General features: G+C 32.3%; 1 protein-coding gene across 2 annotated transcripts in view; it reads left to right on the top strand.

The window, feature by feature from the left end:
* The window catches only part of Stx17 (syntaxin 17), a 64,127-nt gene that overhangs the window by 30,131 nt on the left and 14,530 nt on the right, over positions 1–19,466 (top strand). For both annotated transcript variants that reach the window (XM_046457297.2, XM_046457299.2), the window contains exon 4: positions 12,627–12,852. In XM_046457297.2, the coding sequence (XP_046313253.1) occupies positions 12,627–12,852 (226 nt within the window). The remainder of the gene's footprint in view (positions 1–12,626; positions 12,853–19,466) is intronic.

Below are 19,466 nucleotides of genomic sequence, written 5' to 3'. Positions count from 1 at the left end.
CCTATCTAACTGTAACTATGTAACCTCTCCCACTCATCCCCAGCCTCTGGTCACCATTATTCTACTCTCAACTGCTACGAAATCACCCTTTTTAGATTCTCCCTGAGATCATATGATATTTATCCTTCTGTGCATGTCTTGTTTTACATAATGTCCTTCAGATTCATCAAGTGACAGAATTTCATTCATTTTTATGGCTAAGTAGTATGAAGAGTATTTCATGGATGGGGTGTGTGTGTGTGTGTGTGTGTCTCCACATTTTCTTTATCCATTCATCCATTAGGGACACTTAGTTTGATTCTTTAACTTGGCTACTGTGAATAGTCTGCAATAACCATAGAAATAGATACCTCTTTGACATACTGATTTTATTTTCTTTGGCTGTATACCCAGTAGTTCATTTGGAGGGAAGCTCCATACTGTTTTCTATGACTGTACTGATTTACATTCCCACCAAGAATGGACAATAGTTCTCCTTTTTCTACATCCTTGCCAGTATTTGTTGTTTTTTAGAAAGATTTGTTTTAGATGATTACAAGTGCTATGAAGAAAAGTAAGCAGATTCAGGGGAACAAAGAATCATAGAAGGTAAGGAACTTTTATATGAATAGTGGTTGTTGAAGGTGATGACATTTGAGGAAAGCCCAGAAGGAAGTAAAGACACAAACCATGGGAGAATGGCGTTTCCAAACAGAGAGAAAATGAATGTGAATTTTATGAGGTGGGAAGATGCTTGTGAGGTGGGAAGAAGTAGTAAGGAGGTTGTGTGGCTGGTGTGAGCAAGGAGAGCATAGGAGTTGCAGTCAGAGAAATCAGCCAGATCAGATCATGGAAGGCTTTGCAGGATGTGATAATCAGAGTTGGGTAGAAGGCTTTGGGAAAGTTCTGAACAGATAATGACCTGATTTAACTTTAAAAGATCACTTGACTGTTAAGAAAGGAATAGACTCTAAGAGAGCAAGATTGGAACCAAGAAGACCAGTTTGGTGGCAAGTATGATAATCAACAGGATATTGTTTAGAAGAAGGCAGATACACGCATGTACAGATAATTTGTATAGAATATGAGAGGCCTGATTATATTAGATTTTTACCTACTGTCTTTGTAGCTGTAGTATATGATTCTGAACTCACAAACTTGGTAGAAAAATAAGGAGCTGTTCTGATATCCACTTTAACATTGAGGTACCTTTTTGAAAAATTACATACATACATACACACACACACACTTCAAACATACAAAAATGTAGAAAATGACAAAAATAATATATCAAACACCGCATAATGTCATCACCCAGCTATGTCAGAGGTGTGAATGCTTTGCCACAATTGCTTTCTTTTCTTTTGTTGAAGAAAACTTTACAAATCCCACCAAGCACCCTGTGTTCCCTTGTTTAATTCTATTTCCCTTGCTCCCACCTTCATCTGAAGGGAATCTTTTTGCCTGATTTAGATTTATCATTTCTGTTCATATAACTATATGTAAATAATATATATTGTTCTGCATTTTCCTTTCTGCTTTTTAAAAAACAACTCTCTTGATTATATAATTGACATACAATAAGGTACACATATTTTAAATATTTAAGTGTTGACATGTATAACCGTGAGACTATCCCTACAATCAAGATAATAATATATGTGTTACCTCAAAATGTTTCCCTTTGCTCTTTTTGAACCCCACACACTCTTGATCTCTCCCTGCCACACCTGTCTGTGCCCTCCCCCAACCCTCCATACTCAGGCAACCACTGACTTGCTTTCTGTCATTATACACTAGATTTCCTAGATTTTATGTAATATAGACAATATATTATATAATATAATCATACAATATATATATTTTCTAAAAATCTGCTTTCTTTCACTTTGCATAAATATTCTGAGATTCATCCCTGTTGTAATGTGTATCATTATTTATTTTTATTAATAAATAATATCATATTATATTGTTATACCATACTTTGTACATTTATAAATTGATGGACATTTGGTTTGTTTATAGTTTGGGGCTATTACAAATAAAGTTGCTATGAATATTTGGGTAGAAATATTTGAATGGGCAAAGGATTTCATTGCTCTTGGGTAAATGCTTAAGAATGGAATGACTGGATCACATGGTAGTTGTTATTTTACTTTTTAAGAAACTGCCAGACTGTTTTCCAATATGGTTGCACCATTTTATATTCCCACCCTGTTCTTCTGTGTCCTTGCCAATACTTGATATTGTTAGTTTTCTTAATTTCAGCTATTCTAATATGTCTGAAGTGGTAGCTGCTGACTTTAATTTTCATTTATCTGATGATTAACAATCTTTCTGTTTTCTTTTGAGCTGACAATATTTTATTCCATTTTGTCTCTTTTTTTGTCTTGCTGCATGTAACTCTACTATTATAGTGGTTAGTTAAGGGTTTATAGTATACATCGTATCATAGTTTATCTTCAAGGGATTATATACTTTTCACATATGTGTATGAAACTTACATATGCTTATATTTCTCCTCTCCCAGTCTTTATGCTGTTGTTCTCATAATTTTATTTTATGTATGTTATATACCTTGTAATACTTAAACAGTATTATCTTAATAGGTAATTATTAGTTATTAAGTACTATACTTAAACAGGCAATTATCTTTTAAAGTTATTTAGATATTAAGAAGAAAATCTTATATATTTACCTTTGTCATTTCCATTTCTGATTTGCTTATTAAAGCCTTTGTGTAGATCTATTATATTTTCAACTGTTTTGGTTTTCTTTCTGCCATAAAGATTTCCTTTTTTTTAAAGAGAGAATTTTTAATATTTATTTTTTAGTGACACAACATCTTTTTTATTTTATTTTTTAATGTGGTGCTGAGGATTGAACCCAGTGCCCCGTGCATGCCAGGCAAGCGTGCTACCACCGCTTGAGCCACATCCCCAGCCCAAGATTTCCTTTAACATTTCTTAGAGTGTGGTTCTACAATGATGAATTCTTTTAGATTTCATGTATCTTAAAACTGTTTCACCTTTTTTAAATGAAATTTTGTCATGTATAGAATTCTACATTGACATTTTTCTTTCACTACTTTAAAGATGTTGTTTGATTATCTTCTCAGTTGCATTCTTATGAGAAATCTGCTTCATTTTTATCTTTGTTTCCCTGTTATATAATGTGTCTATTTTCTCTGCTGCTTTTAAGAGTTAACTTTATCACTGGTCTTGGGCACTCTGATTATGATAGGCCTTGTAGCATTTTCTTCATTTGCCTTGTGCTTGAATTTCTTGAGCTTCTTGGATCTCCGGATTTATTGTTGCATACAATTCAGACATTTTTTGACCAGTACTTTTCAAATATTTTTCTGCCTCCTCCGCTTCATGATCTCCAGTTGTATATCTATTGCTTAATGTTATCTCACAGCTCACTGACACTCCTCAGTTTTTTAATTTTTCTTCTGTGTTTCATTTTGAAAAGTATCTATTGCTTTGCCTTCATGTTACTAATCTCAGCAGCAGCAGTATTGAATCTGCCATTGATCCATTCAATGCATTTTTTTTCAATATCACATGTTGTAGTTTTCATCTCTATAATTTTGATTTGGGTTTTTAAATATCTTCCATATCTCTACTTACTTTTTGACCATATGAAATAAAATTCTTTTTGTGGGGAGGGGGTACTAGGGATTGAACCCAAGGGCACTTTACCACTGAGCCACATCCCAGTCCTTTTTTTATTTTTTATTTTGAGACAAGGTCTTGCTAAGTTGCCGAAGCTGCCTTCAAACTTTCCATCCTCCTGCCTGAGCTTCTCTAGGTGCTAGGATCACAGGCATGTACCTGCTTATAAAATACAATTCTAATAATTACTTTAATATCCATTTCTACTAATTCTAATATCTGTCAATTATAGGTCTATTTTGATTCATTGATTATTCTCATGTGGGTCATGTTTTCCTGTTTCTCTGTATGTCTGGTAATCTTTACCTTGGGTTTCTTTACCTTGTTAGGTGCTGAATGTTTTTATGTTACTATAAATCATCTTGTGCTTTGTTCTGGGATGTAGTTAAATTACTAGTTATTGGAAACAATAAATTTGATCCTTTCAGGTCTGTCTTTGATGATTCATTAACTGGAGCTTACCTTTGGTAGTGCATAGTGTGTGCTTAAAATTCCTTATTACCTACCAAGACAAAACCTTTCTGAGTACTTTACACAATGCCTTGTGAATTAAGAGTTTTTCCAGTTAGTTTCCATCTTTGAGTGAGTGCTGAACACTATTCCTTTTAACCTTTTCAGATGGTTCTTTCCATAGCTTTGGGCACTTTACTCACATAAAATGTTCTGGTCAGTTTTTTGGTAAATACAGATCTTTAATGAACCCTAAATACTGATGTATCAGTGACCCTCTCTGCATTACCTTCAGGATTCTTTGTGTGGTTCTCTCCTTTTTAGTATTCTGTTCTGAGATGACCTTGGACACAAACAGAAGTCACTCATATTTTAGAACTGTAAGTAGAATAGGCTTAACAATTTTCTTCTCCAGAATAAGAAAATATTAGCATTAAGAAAGATTTTGTGGGGCTGGGATTGTAGCTCAGCGGTAGAGCACTTGCCTAGAAGGTGTGAGGCACTGGATTCGATCCTCAACACCACATAAAAGATAAATAAATAAAATAAAGGTATTGTGTCCATCTACAACTAAAAATATTTTTTTAAAAGAAAGAAAGATTTTGTGTTAAAATTTTGAACCTAATTGAAAAAATTAGAAATTGTTACTATGGTAATTCACTGAAGAACATTAACTTGGCTTTATTGAAAACTTGGTCAGTCTTGCTTTTTTTCCAAGGTAGTAATGATGTAGAATTTGTTGAGAACACAGTTTCTGGGACTCACCTTAGAGATTCTGATTCAGTAGATTTCAGACAACATTTGGAAAGATGCTTCTCTGCAGAGAATCAATCCTAGTTCCATAATTAGCACAGATGCACAAAAATAAAATTAGCCATGGAATTGGTAGAAATGAAATGTGTTCATGATTTTGCTAGGAGAAATACAGAACACTTGAACTATCTACATTTTAATTTATTTTAAAAAAAGCTATTTTAAAAGGGAGAAGAAATAGAAAAGAGAGTGGAAAACAATAATAGTAGAAGTTAGGAGAAAAGAAGAAAAGATTGAGAATAAGGCTAGGTAGGGAATGGAAGAAAAGATAGAAGAGTAGATTCCAAAATGAATGCTACTAGAATATAAATTATTTTAGGTCATTATCAGTTTTACATGAAATTATAACTTAAATTTTGCTTCAAATTTTTAATGTACTAATTAATCAGGATTTAGGATCCTTGCCTATACTCCAGTTGGCTTAGGTTCTACAGAATCTTAGAGAGCAAATTAAATCCAAGAAACGATCAGTTGTAAGAAACACTATTATTTTGTGTACCTCTAAAGGAAGAAAAAGCACTGCTAGTAAACTATGGCACAATGCTTTTTTACCCTGCATTGTAAGATGCAGTGTTCTATAATTTCAGTGATGCTAAAATATAGAAAAGGTATTTTGTCCCCAAATTGATAAACTCTATTATTGAGAAGCTTGTTTCTTTCCAATATGTTCTTTCTATTTAGTATGTTCCATTTTCCCAAGATTATTTTTCTAAGACAGCTCAAATCTCCCTTCCTTCATGAAACCTATCTAGATCCTTACAGTAAAGGCACATTTCAAATTTCAAATGTTTCTTACCCCTTTTGATTTTGAATTTCTCCTTAATAATCAAAAACAAAATAGGAGTTAAGTAGTTCTGCTTTCTCTGCATCATCTGTTAACATTATACCATCTGCCCCAAGCAGTAGGCCTGAACCTTCTTTCATGTTCTTGCTGTACATGTGTTTTAAATCCTTTTTATTGTTCTTAACATTTTTCACCAGCCTCCGCTCATTCTGGGCTCTTACTTACGTGATTCTCCTTGTTTCACACCACTCTTTTGTATTCATGTGCCTTTCTTTTCATTCCCTTTTTTTTTTTTTTTTTTGACAAGTCTCTTAAAATCCTGAACTTATCTGTAACATACCCTACACAATCATATTAGATTCTTTAGATGCCATTATTTTCTTTTTTATGAGATTAATTTGTTTTTATAGTGTGAGAAATTCACATTTGAGAAACTAAATTATGTCTTTTTAAAACATAATGTCCTCTTATCAGAATATAATTTATGTTATGGTATCATACAGCTTTTTTTTTCTTTAAAACTGATAATATTAACTTCCCTAAAAAAATCACTGGTCCCAGTATTCCTAACTATTAAGAACTCCAAGGTGCTTTCTCATTTTCACTACACTATTTTATTCTTGTATGTCAGAATTAATTTCAAAGGAGTAGCTCCTTTCATTGTTTCTTCTGCCCTGAAAGAAGTATTTCATATGCTAGTGACTAATATTGTGCTCTTCCAGGGAAGAATTTTAGGTTTCATGATACCTGGTGATCTGTCTTACTGTCAGATCACTACTGTGCTACTTTGTTGAAAATGTTAAGAAGGAATTTATTCATTTGCCAGATTTATTGAATTGCAATTTATACTAAGAACTAAATACAGCCTTGAAAAGATACAGTGGTGAAGAAATTAGACCCAGTACCTGCTCTGACAAACTTTATAGTCTAGTCAAATGGGTAGAGTTAATATCTTTTATCCAATAGATGGTACTTAATATGCTTCCACAATAAGATCCCTACTGAATTTTTTCCTACTCTCATTTTTTCAAACTTATTTCTATCCTTGTGTTAATTGATTCTTCAGGATAATATAAGATTCTTTTCTAAAATATTGAAACTTTTCACTTTAAACTATAACATAAATGCCTAATATACACCTAAATAATTATACAAGTATGTGATTAGGGTGATGAAATTTCCTTTTAGGAATCTGGATTTAAAATAAAAATAATGTGTGTTTATTTGAAAAGAAGAAGAAGAGGAAAAAGAAGAAGAAACAGACCATTGCCAGCATACCAGAAGGGCTTCATAGCCTCTTCCCAATTATGTCCACCTCCCCAAAGTAATCACTATCTGGATCTCTATGATAAATACTTCCAAACTTTTTTGCATAATTTTACATAAGTAAAAATGGGAGTCTTTAAGACTATAGTTTAGTTTAACCTGTTTTTTTAACATAATTAAATTATATTAAACAAATCATTTGTGTCTGACTTGAGCTTTACCTGTTGTTACCTATAACAATAGTTTTCCAGTCCATATATTGAAATGAAGTATATGTTCAATTACTATTATTGCTGTATTTTTATATGCTCCCAGATTTAAATTGCTGACATTTTCTTTAGGATTTGTGTATTTTGTTCATGAGAATATTTGAGTCTAGTGTGATTTTTTCCTTTTTCTTACTCCTCTTGTTGAATTTAGTATTGAGTTTCTGCTATCAAAAGAGTTAGGAAATGGTTTACCATTCCCTTGAAGAATTTATATAATTTCTTTTAAATGTTTGGTAGAATTGGCCAGTGAAACCATTCATGCTGGGTTTTTGGTCTGGTTGGTTTTGGCTTTGTGTGTAGAAAGGGAGAAGGCAGGGTAGTTTCAAAATATAGATGTAATTTCTTTAATAGGTATATGACTATTGAGATTTCTGCTTCTTATCAGCTTGGTAAATTGTAGTTTTCTAGGAATTTATATATTTTATCTAACTTTTCTAATTTATAGACATATATTTGTTCATAATATCTTCTTATTGTATAATTCTGTAAGATCAGTAGTAATATCCCCTTTTGTTTATTTCTGATTTTGGTTATTTGTGCCTTCTCTATTGTTTTAAAATACCTATCATGAGATTTATCAATTTTATTAGTATTTCCAAATTAAGTTTTGGCTTTGATATATTGTGTGTTTATTTTTCTGTTTCATAAATTTTTGTTCAGATCTTTATTATTTTCTCCCTTCTGCCTTTGCATTCATTTTTGCTGTTTTCTAGTTTATTAGGATAGATGTTTAGTCTACTACTTTCCAGCCTTTCTTCTTTTTTTTTTTTTTTAAAGAGAGAGAGAATTTATTTATTTGTTTAGTTTTTGGCAGACACAACATCTTTGTTTGTATGTGGTGCTGAGGATTGAACCTGGGCTGCATGCATGCCAGGCGAGCGCGCTACCGCTTGAGCCACATCCCAGCCCTCTTCTTTTCTAATGTATATGGACTTATATACATTTCTAACTACTCTTTTTAGTTGGCTATAAGTTTTAATATGAATTATTTTTTTTTCATTCAGTTCAAGGCATCTTTAATTTCCATTGTGATTTTTTCTTTGACCTATGGGTTATTTAGAAATATCTTTCTAAATACATGTAGTGTATATAGCTATATATCCCCCTAATTATTTCAAGTAATGTATATTATGATCAGAGTATTGTAAAATTTAAGACAGTACATAGTCAATTTCTGTAAATGCTGCCTGTGTTTTTTACATGTATATTCTCAACTTTTAATCTTGTTCAAATCCTTTATGTCTAACTTACATCATTTGTCCATTTGTCCCATCAGTTACTGAAGAGGTATTAAAGCCTTCCATTATGACTGTGGATTTAAATTTTTCTTTGTAGTTCTGTCAACTTTTGAATTACATATGTTGTGGCTATGTTATTAGGTATCCCCAACTTTAGAATTATATGTTCTTGGTGAAGGTATTATTATTATTATTATTATTATTATAAAGCAATTCTTTATTTATAGTAATGTTCTAACTTTAAAGTCTGTTTTCTCTGCTATTAATATTGCTACAGTGGTTTTCTTGGGGGAGGGAGTATTAGGGTTTGTTTATCATGTAGCTTTTCCATTCTTTTATTTTTTCTTCTTGTTTTACGTATACCTCTTTTGCTTTTTATCTGGTCTGAAATTCTTCATTTTACAGCTGGAATACTTATTTCATTTATATTTAATATAATCAGTGATATATTTCAGTTTAAATCTTTCATGTTATTGTGTGTAATCTAATTCTGCCTTTTTGATTCTTTTCATCTCCATTTTTACTTTCTTTGGGATGATTTTATATTTTCTATTGATTCAGGTTTTTTTCTGTGTTGGCTTTCATATTATAGGCTTTTAGTGAAAACTACAACATATTATATCCTTTACTTAGCAACACAGATAATACAAGCACATTAGAATGTTTTAGTTCCATTTATGTTCCTCCACTTAAATATTATTTATATAGCATTTACCATGTATATACTGAAGATAATTACTCAGTTTTTGTTTTTCTATAAATATTATTTTACCTTTGATCTTGAAGAATATTTTTGCAGGAAATAGTTTTAAGTTGACAGCAATTTTCTTTCTATACTTTGAATACATCATTTAGTTTTCTTCAATAGCTTTCATTATTGCTATGTGAAGTCATGTTATGATCTTACTGTCTCTTTGCAGGAAATGGTTTTGTCACTAGTTCCTCTTGAACATCTTCATCCTCGTCTTTCCTTTTGTTTAGCTAGGTATATTTTTCTTTTTATTTATTCTTCTCAGGATTTGTTGATCTTCTTGAATCTGTGGATTGATATTTTTCCTCCCTCTGTTTCTGGAAATTTTCAGCCATTATCATTTCAAATTTGTTTTCTATCCTCTTCTAAGATTCTAAATAAATACATTATTTATTATTATTGTAGTTAAATAAATAAATGTATTCTCTATGTCTTTTAACTTCCTCTTCTGTATTTTTAACTTTCCTTTTTTATTTTTTACATAGATTCTTTCGATCTATTTTCTATTTTTTCTTCAGCTTGGCCTAAGATACAGCTAAATTCATTTATTAAATTCTTTCTTTTTGACATTATTTAAAAATTATGGAATATTAAATCTTTTTAAAATTTATATGTTGCTTTATGTAGATTGTAATTGCCAAATTTTCCAGCTTGATTTTTGTATCTATGAACAAAATAACTATAAATATTTTATAAATTTATAAATTGACAAATGTCCATTTGTATGTTTCTGCTGCTTCTTCATGTTGCATATGTCTTCACATATATAATTATCTTAATTGGTGGACATTATATTTGAAAAATTATTTGAAGCTAGGAATAATGTTACTTTCCTTGTGTGAGGATTTGCCTTTGACTTCTTTTCTGCCCCTGAGGACACTTTCTAAGATTATCTTTATATAATTTCGGAGTTTAAGGGGTTTTGTAAGCTACTCAAGAAATAGGAAGTAAATCTGCCATTCATGCAAGAGATGGCTTATTTCAGTATACCTGTGATTGTAGGATGTAGCTCTTTAAGATCCTAGCCCAAAGCACCAGGGTCCTCACAGTTAGGGTGTCCTGCCATTGAATTTTTGTCCCAACCTTTGTGAGTCTGTATTATTATGCAAGTATTCCCAGAGCAAATGTGACCTGAGTTCAGGACTACTTTTCTTTGCTGAGTTCTTGTCTTAAAAATTACTTATTATCTTGTTTGCTTTTTGATGCTTTTGAGGTTTTTTTTCTTTTAGTTGGTATTATGATTTTTTTACTCAGTTTTTAAAGTAATCATTAGTGAGAAAGTTATTCTGAGTCACCTAGTATTGCTATTTCCAGAAGTAGGAATACCTCTTTTATGGTTTTTACATGTAGTTTTGCTATACTGTATCTACTATTTGATTTTAGAAAGACTGTATACCTGTGCTATCCAATGTGGTAGTTCCAAGTCACATGGGGCTGATGAACACTTAAAATGTTGCTAGTTTGTGTTAAGATGTGTTGTGAATATAAAATATATATATACCCAATTTCTAAGATTGACTACAAATAAAAGAATATACAATGCTCAATTCATAATTTTATATTAATTGCATGTTGAACTAATATTTCAGATACATTGGGTTAAATAACAGTATTAAAATTAATTTCAGCTCTTCTTTTTCTGATGTGATTATTAAAGAAATTATATCATGTGTTTTGCATTATATTTCTGTTGCCTAGTATTATCAAATAGTAAAATTGTGAAGGATACAAGATCCTTGGCCTGGATTTGATTTCTAATTGTATCCTTTACTAGCAGTATGGTCCTGGGTTACATTTTTTACTTCTTGCTTTAATTTTCTCTTCCGTAAGGTCATAATAATGGCAATAACCATTTTAAAGATACATTGTGAAGGTTAACCACTTGGCATAATGGATAGCTTACAGTAAGTATTGACAAAAATATATCATTAGTTATGTTTTTTTATATTATTATTATTATATTTGTTACTGTAGGATCAGATTTTATACTTAAGTGAGCATTGTCTTTCCCTTAATTTTTTCCCTTCACACATAGTAATAGTTTTTAGCTGGATATGATAATTTCCCTGTTGACACAGACATATGTACAAGTCCCTTAGGACAGGAAGAATATGTCACAGGTTCACCCATAGTAATAGAATTCTTAGCTGGATAGTAGAATTTACCTGGAGACACAGACATATGTATAAGTTCTTTAATAGAGGACAAATATGTGACAGGTAAATGCTCATTGGGTTTGTCTGCAGGAAAACTTCAGTGTTTCTTCAAGATGATATTGCCTAGCTAGGTATGGTGACACACACCTATAATCCCAGAGACTGGGAATGCTGAGCAAGAGGATCGCAAGTTTGAGGCCAGCCTTAGAAATTTAATGAGGACCTGATCAGCTTAGTGAGACCCTGTCTCAAAATAAAAAATAAAATTAAAAAAGGGCTGAGAATGTGGCTCAGTGGAAAAGCACTTCTGAGTTCAATTCAAGGTACCAAAAAAAAAAAAAAAAGATAACATTGCCTAAAATATTTCTATAGACTATGTGGCAACTATATAACCAAGGTTTACAATTATATTCCAGAAAGGAGTCACTTAGTCGGGAGGTGGTAATGAGTTGGAAACAATATTGTTCTAGGACTTCAGACGTGGTCTGCAGTCCTAATTCTGCTGTTTAGACTTGTTTCCTTCTTGTGAAATAAATCATCAAGATGAACTTAAGGTGGCCATAAAGTTATATAATTTTGATATATTAATGCCCGTAAATAATAGGTTTTGAATATACAATCTAATTATCTCAAGGTTTTCTAGCTCATACTGAATGGTAAGAGAATGAACATAAGGTTGGAGGAAGTATAGGATAATGGTAGGTTAGAAGCATTAGACCACCAATATTATGGAATATTGGTGTAATTGTTGGTATAACTATTGATCAGGAGGGATGCCCATGATGATATTGTCAAGTTGGGGTGTGGATGACAAGTTATGGATTGTTATACCTAATATTATCCATTTTTTTTAATGAGGAGAGAAGGCCTATGTATGCTAAATGTGTGCATGAGCCATGAGAAATACGTGGTAGGATTGGGTTAAGAAAAGAGATGGGATTAATGAAATGGGAAAATAAGTTTTTCTTTAGATGGTTCTGTAGTGTTTGACTTATTTTGAAGAGCATTAATTACCTTTGTAGAATAGTCACATTTAATGATGGAAAACTGCTAAATAATTCAAAGTGTGAGAATGTGGGTTCTAAAGATGCTATATATGGAAAATAGGAAAGAATTATGGCACACCTTCTGTTGTAGAGAATATGTAATCATTTCCATTCACAATCATTGTAACAAAGTGCTTATGAAAACAAATGTTTTATACTCAAAGCCAGTGGCATTAGTGATTTTTTTTCTTTTATAGCAACTGCGCTCCAATATCCGAGAAATGGAGAAACTTTGCTTGAAAGTCCGAAAGGATGACCTACTACTTCTGAAGAGAATGATAGATCCTGTTAAAGAAGAAGCATCAGCAGCAACAGCAGAATTTCTCCAACTCCATTTGGAATCTGTCGAAGAACTTAAGAAACAACTTAATGATGAAGAAACCTTATTACATCCTCCTTTGACCAGATCTCTGACTGTTGGTGGTAATGTATTACACTGAGTCTTATTCTTGGTCACAGCAATGCAGTTAATTAAAGCTCACCTCCTTGCATAGAGATTGCTGATTATCTGTATGTCTCCAGGGGTTATCTGCTTTACCAATATGTTGAATTCTTGAACCCTGAGTGAGCTGGAAATGTGTATGCTGAAAAATTTGCAGGATAAATTGCTATATGAAGTGGAATCTCAGAGCTTCGAATGCCTATTTGCCTATATATTGAAAAGAAATGTAAAATATTTCCTAAGGATATGTCACCCTTATCCGCAGCATGTTCCTCACTTCTCTCCAGTGGAAAGGTGACTTCTTCAGGCATGTTTTTTGTCCTTAAGTAGACTGGTTTTCACAGGAGATATTACATCTACCTCCCAGCTCAGTTCTCTGAATTTAACTAATAACAAAATATTTGCAGTGGATGACATGCCATCAACTTTTGTGAAGTGATACTCTGTGAAACTTGTCCCATTTTTTCTAAGGATCTAGTTGATAATCATTGACCACTTTATAATAGTGTCTTTAACCCTGAAAAAATTCTTGTTTTGATCCACAGTAGTGCTTCAAAGTTGTTGATTTTTTTGTTTGTTTTTTATATTCTGATTATTGAATGGAGTAACTGATAAGGCTTCCCTACTTGAGTTATTTACTATAGAGTTTAAAGCCAAATTTCTTAATCACCAAAAGTTAAATTTTTAAAGTATCCTGGCTTTATTTTATAATTGCTGCCTTTGTTTTCTACTTTTTTTGTTTTGTTGTTTAGCTTTTATTTATTATTTATTCCATCTTATGTATCATAAGATGCCTTTAGTCCTTATGAAAAAAGTAAAATATAAATAGGTACAAATTAGAATAGAATCTTGAGCAAGTTATGCCTTCCAGTTTTTCTTTATTTTTATTTACTCCTACACCACTCCCTATCTCCAAACCCAGATGATTTTTAATTTTATATTTTCAGTACTAATGATTCAGTAATTACAGGGGAATAAAAATATTGTAAGAAATATTTAGGCTACTATTCCGAGTTTCTGGGTAATCTTGTTTTATTGTATCCTTAGAATCTAGCACAATGTTTTACACATAGTGAACCATTCATAATGTTTTATAAATACATAAATAAGTATCTTTTTAGAGACAATTTTGTAATTTCATATGTGTTACAATCACGTCACTTTGGGAATAACCAGTGCCTAAAATGTTTTGAGAAGGAGATGTTTACACTCAATCCTTGTTTGAAGATTATTTGAGAATCATGTTTTAATAGTTTATAGTTACAGTTTTCATTTCCGTTCATCTGGAGTTATCACTGCCATGTTGGTGAGGAAGAAGGATGTTATCATTTAGCACAAACTGATGCTTTATGTGCATATGTACAGAAACTGGGCTTTATAGTTCCATTTGATTAAGGGGCCATATTATGTACCCAGACAGTGTGACAGTTGTGATGGCAGTAATAACAGTGAAGATAAGCTGAATATTCTGGAAAGAGTTGCTGGCATCAATCTCTTTTGCTATTTAGCATTGAAATGCCCATCCCCAGCAATTTCCTGTCAAGCAAAATTTTGAGTTCTGCAAGTTTTCTCATGATATATTAATAATCTAATGCTTTCCTCATTTTACATTTTATTATTGCATTGTTTGCATTGCTACCAGTAGTAGAACTGTTAGTGCTCAACAAACTTAGATTTATGTATCATCAGAGGAATTGTGTAATTATTAGAGGAAGTCATTTTATCCAGTTTGCTGGTAATTAGCTTTTTCCATAAGAAGCAGACTGGTATAAAAACTAAGATTGGCAGAATTTGAGGAAGTATGTATAGAGAGGGAATGAAAAAGATGAGGATAGAGCCAGAGGATAAGGGAGAAGAAATAGCAGGCAAAATTCATTTTCCAACTCTATTGATTTTCCAACTTCTCAATTCATTCATAGGATACCAAATAGGCTAAATATCTAATTACTTGCTACTGGAAGAAAGCTAGAAAATTAAATCTCTGAAACTAGTGTTGCTTTGATTAAGACAATCATTCTACTTATAAAATCACATACCTAAAGTAAACCTAAAACAGCATGTAGAATTTCGAATTCTGAAGAATCTCCTGGTCAGATTATGCTTTGACTATGAATTCACTGCCAACATAAAGCAGTTAAAATTATTGTCTCACCAAGTGCCTGAGTATTTTACCAAGTGTAAGTTTCTACTAGATTGCCTTAAATAAAAAAAAATTATTAGCAAATAACAGGATGAGAAAAGAGGAGAATAATGAAAAGAATTCAAGTAACTGATTTACGATACACTTTAATAGTAGGGTAGGAATTGGGTTTGCTCCATATGTGGTCTTCTTCTAACTATAGACTCTTTTCTGTCATTCTGTATGTTTTTATCCTGTGTTCTCTGGGTTTTCCTTATTTTTACTTTAGATACTCATTATAGTAGTGACAGCCTATATAGAAAAATATGTTTTATTTGCATAGAAGTGCCTTAAAATACTTTTTCCTTTACAAGTCTGATTCTAAATAAATTGGTTGGAAACATCAGCAGAGATTCAGGAGCAATGTTGCCACATTTCCATGAGTGAGATAAAAAAAAATGCAAAAATAGTTTTTCATTTACAGATAGAAATAACAAGTAGAATAGGACGTTTTATGTTCTCTGGAGAATAAAAGAAGCTTATTAAGTTTAGGGGGAAGTTATGATGATTTTGCTGTTTCTTTTGTCCAGATTCTAAGAATTCCTGAAGTAAATCTTCTCTGCCAATCTTGGTTGATCTGAGAAACTCCCTTCTGTCTCACTTGTGTGTCTAGTTTCATTTTTAGCATACTGCTTCCCACCAAGAGAAATGGTGAGCCCACAAATCTGATTTGTATTTAGAAAGGTGATTCAAGCCATATAGACTGAATCAGTGCTTCTCTTCATTTTTTGTCTTTCTTTACTCCCAGCCAGGACGCACACTTCAACAGCGCGGTAGGAACAGAATCTTATTACATTTTAAACAAATAGTCACAAAAGAATCCAATCTTAAAGCTGCTGGGAACTTCAGACCAGTATATTGAATTTGGTGAAATATTAGATTTTTATCACAGATATATATATATATATATATATATATATATATATATATATATATATATATATAACATTTTTGTGAAACATGTAGATGGTTTTGTATTATATTATTTCAGAAGATGTATTTTCTATTGGTTTTAATTTTCTTTTTTTAATTGTTTGCAGTACAGGGGAGTGAACCCAGGCTACTGTACCATTGACCTATATCTCCAGCCCTTTCTAGTTTTTATTTTGAGATAGGGACTTACTAAGTTGCCAAGGTTGGCCTTGAACTTGTGATCCTCCTACTTCAGCTTCCCGAGTAGCTGGGAGTACAAGCGTGCTCTACTGCAGCCAGCTGGTTTTAATTTTCTTAATAGTTTTTCTTTACAGTTAAGTTAAGCTATGGCTTAAAAGTAATTTTATTTTGATAGATGGGTTTATATAAATTATCAGCAAATTAATTCACTCTTTTAAACCATCAAAACTTGAAAGAAATTAAGGAATATTTTTTTTCCCCCTCTCTCTCTCTCTTTTTTTTAACCAAGGAGTTAACCCAGGGGCACTTTACCACTGAGCCACATTCCCAGGCCTTTTTATTTTTATTTATTTTTATTTTTTAGACAGGGTTTCACTAAATTGCTTAGGGTCTTACTAAGTTGCTGAGGCTGGCCTCAAACTTGTGGTCATCCTGCCTCATCCTCCTGAGTCACTGGAGCTGTGTGCCACCATGCTTGGCATGCTTATTAATTAATCTACATTTTAGTGAAACATTTCCTAATATAGTGAAGTTTTGTGGAAATTTCATGTTTTGTGTTGTAATTTTAGCAGGAACAGTGCTATTTGCAAAGTATAGAAAAAGAGAGAGGGAGAGAATATTTGAATATGTATAAAAGGGGAAAGAAAAATCTTATAGCCAGGCTATTTAACTTATCTCTCACTTCAACTAAAGTGAGTCAACTGTCTTCATGTTTATTTGAACTTATAGCAAATAATAACGCTTTAACTCCAAGTTTGAGAAACAGGGTGAGTGATACACACATGCTTGTCCTTTATGCAAGTTGTTTGCACATGGGCGGGAATATCTGAGATTGTTATATAATGTGAAACAATTACAGTTTTTTACTTCTGTGAACAAGTTCAAGTTCTTTGGTGTTCTTTCCTGTAGCTATAATCTCAGTGTTTTGCCTCAGCATATCCGTAGACATTTGCAAGAGTTCAAAGTCAAAGAATGATTGCTGAGGTACAAGTTGAAATTGAATGATGGGAGTTGTAGAAATTAAAAGGTTTGCTTTCTTAATTGATAGTCATGCCTTGAATTGATTAGTGATGTTCAGAGTTGTAAGTTTACAGCAGGGTTTTCTATGGCAGAGAATAGAGTTCTTTGTTCTAAGATTCTATTTGAACTAAGATGCATACGCAATTTGGTTTCAAGTGAGACGGAAATGACTTAAACATTTCTTGTTTTTTTACTAAGGGAAATCTTTTATGATTTATTTAAATGTCAAACATTTCTCATCCCTTATTTTTTAGATAAAGAATTTACATATGATTGTGTGTGTGTGTGTGTGTGTGTGTGTATACATCCTAACATACTCCATTTGAATCTTTTTTAATAGTACATAGGTTATAGCTTTAAAAATCTTTAGAATAGGCAAGGTCATAAAGTTTTGCTTTGCATTTGGTCTGATAATGATAATGAAGTTATCATTGTTCACCAATAATGTAAGAATGTTAAGTAGAAGAAAGGTCATAGGGTAATGCATTTATCTTGGTTGAAGTGAAAATGAAAGTGTCTTAATGGTGATAATCTAAGGTATTAAGTAAATATTTTAAACATTTATACAACTCAATGAGAGCTTTTAAAGTATTGGATATTTGTCATAATGTTGTAATGTAAAATTTGCTTTGTATCTGATGTTTCTGCTCTTTCTTTAATATTTTCAAATAAGTTCAAAATTAAAAGAACACTGTCAATCCTGATAAACCTACAAATTACTTTTCAGTCTACTGACTATGTCCTTTTTATGCAGTTCATATCAGTTTTTATTGAGAGGTAAAGTGTTCATAAATTTGAAGATAACTGTAGTAATGCAGTTTTATGGGATATCATTCAATTACAGGTTTTGAAAAAAGGAAACAAAAGAAATATGGGCTGACTTTTAAAAGTAGATCAGGTCACATGTCATCATGTCATTTCAAAATCTGCTTTTAACCTTCAGCAAGTCTCTGTTGTCTGCCAGATAAAGTCTAGAGTCTTTACCTGGTCAACAAGGTCCCTCCTGATCATCTATAATGTCTTATTCTTGTAACTTGTGTCTTTTATTTCATGTTTTGTTAACACTAAACTGCTAATTTTACATTAGCTATATTGTTTCTTTCTTGAGGGCCTTTGTTCAATCAAGTTTCTCTATCTAGAATTTATATTCCTCTCTTTTTCAACCAGTAGTATCAACTTTTCTAGGAAGCTTTCCCTCTTCATACCACATCAAGCTGGATCAGATGCCACCCCCATCTTGGAATGCCCATAAAATGTACATGTCTTCTGTTCATCTGAATAGAGAGATATCATGAACTTTCCCATTGTTTTATGATTATCTCTTTGCATGTCTGACTTTTCTAGAATATAAGTTCTTTGAGAGTAGGCATAGTGATTTATTTACTTTTCCATCCCTGGTACCAAACACAATACCTAATGGATGGCCAGAAAATGTTAACATGGTAGGTATTTTGAGCTTGAAGTAAAGAGGAAAAAATAAAATTTCAGGTTTCTTCTTTCCATTTCTACTGTCTTTATTCTAGAGCTGCAAGTATTGCACTGGACATATTGGAAGGCCTTCCAACTGGTTTTTCACTTTTATTTCTTCACCTTTCAACTCCATCCTTAATGTATTCTTCACACTGTAGCTTTAGCTTCCTTTTAAAATCTAAAATCTGATGGTAGTAACTTCCCACTTCCCAGTAGTCTCCAACTTCTTTTCACGATTCCATAGTGATCTTGTGAGAAAGATGAAACTCTTTAACATGATTACAATGCCGTGAATACCCTCAGCTTGGCACGTGGCCTCAATCTTTGCTTTTCTCTTTTCAGTCTATGTATCAGCTACACGGATCCTCTTTTAGCTCCAAATCCTGTTTTGCTTTTTTTTTTTTTTTTTCCCTGACCTAAATAGTTTTTGCGTCTTCCTGCACCTTTACCACAGTTCACCTCTATTATTCCTTTGTCCTTGGGCTTCAGCCTCAGAGCTTTCTCTGACCACTCTCCTGACTAAAAGGCTGTGGGCTTCTACTGGGCTCACGTAGCACTCTGCAGAAACCTACATCATAGTTCTTACAAACTATCCTGAATGCACTTTACTGTTAACTGGTCTGTCACACATTTTATGGTAAGCTGTACTAATAATAGCAGTAATAACAGTGGTAGTAGTAGCAACTATTTATTGAGGACTTGCTTTTATATATAAGACAGGTGCTATGCAAAGTACAGTCACCTTATTTTACAAATGAGAAAAGTAAGCCAGAAATTAAATACCTTCTCAAGTCAGAGAGCTAGTACATAGCC

The sequence above is a fragment of the Marmota monax genome, unplaced genomic scaffold (assembly GCF_021218885.2).
Source record: "Marmota monax isolate L192 unplaced genomic scaffold, Marmota_monax_Labrador192_F-V1.1 WCK01_AAM20220418_F8-fsc00069, whole genome shotgun sequence".
Classification (NCBI taxonomy): Eukaryota; Metazoa; Chordata; class Mammalia; order Rodentia; family Sciuridae; genus Marmota; species Marmota monax.
The sequence above is the reverse complement of the archived record's forward strand: the minus strand, read 5'-3'. Positions and strand labels throughout refer to the sequence as shown.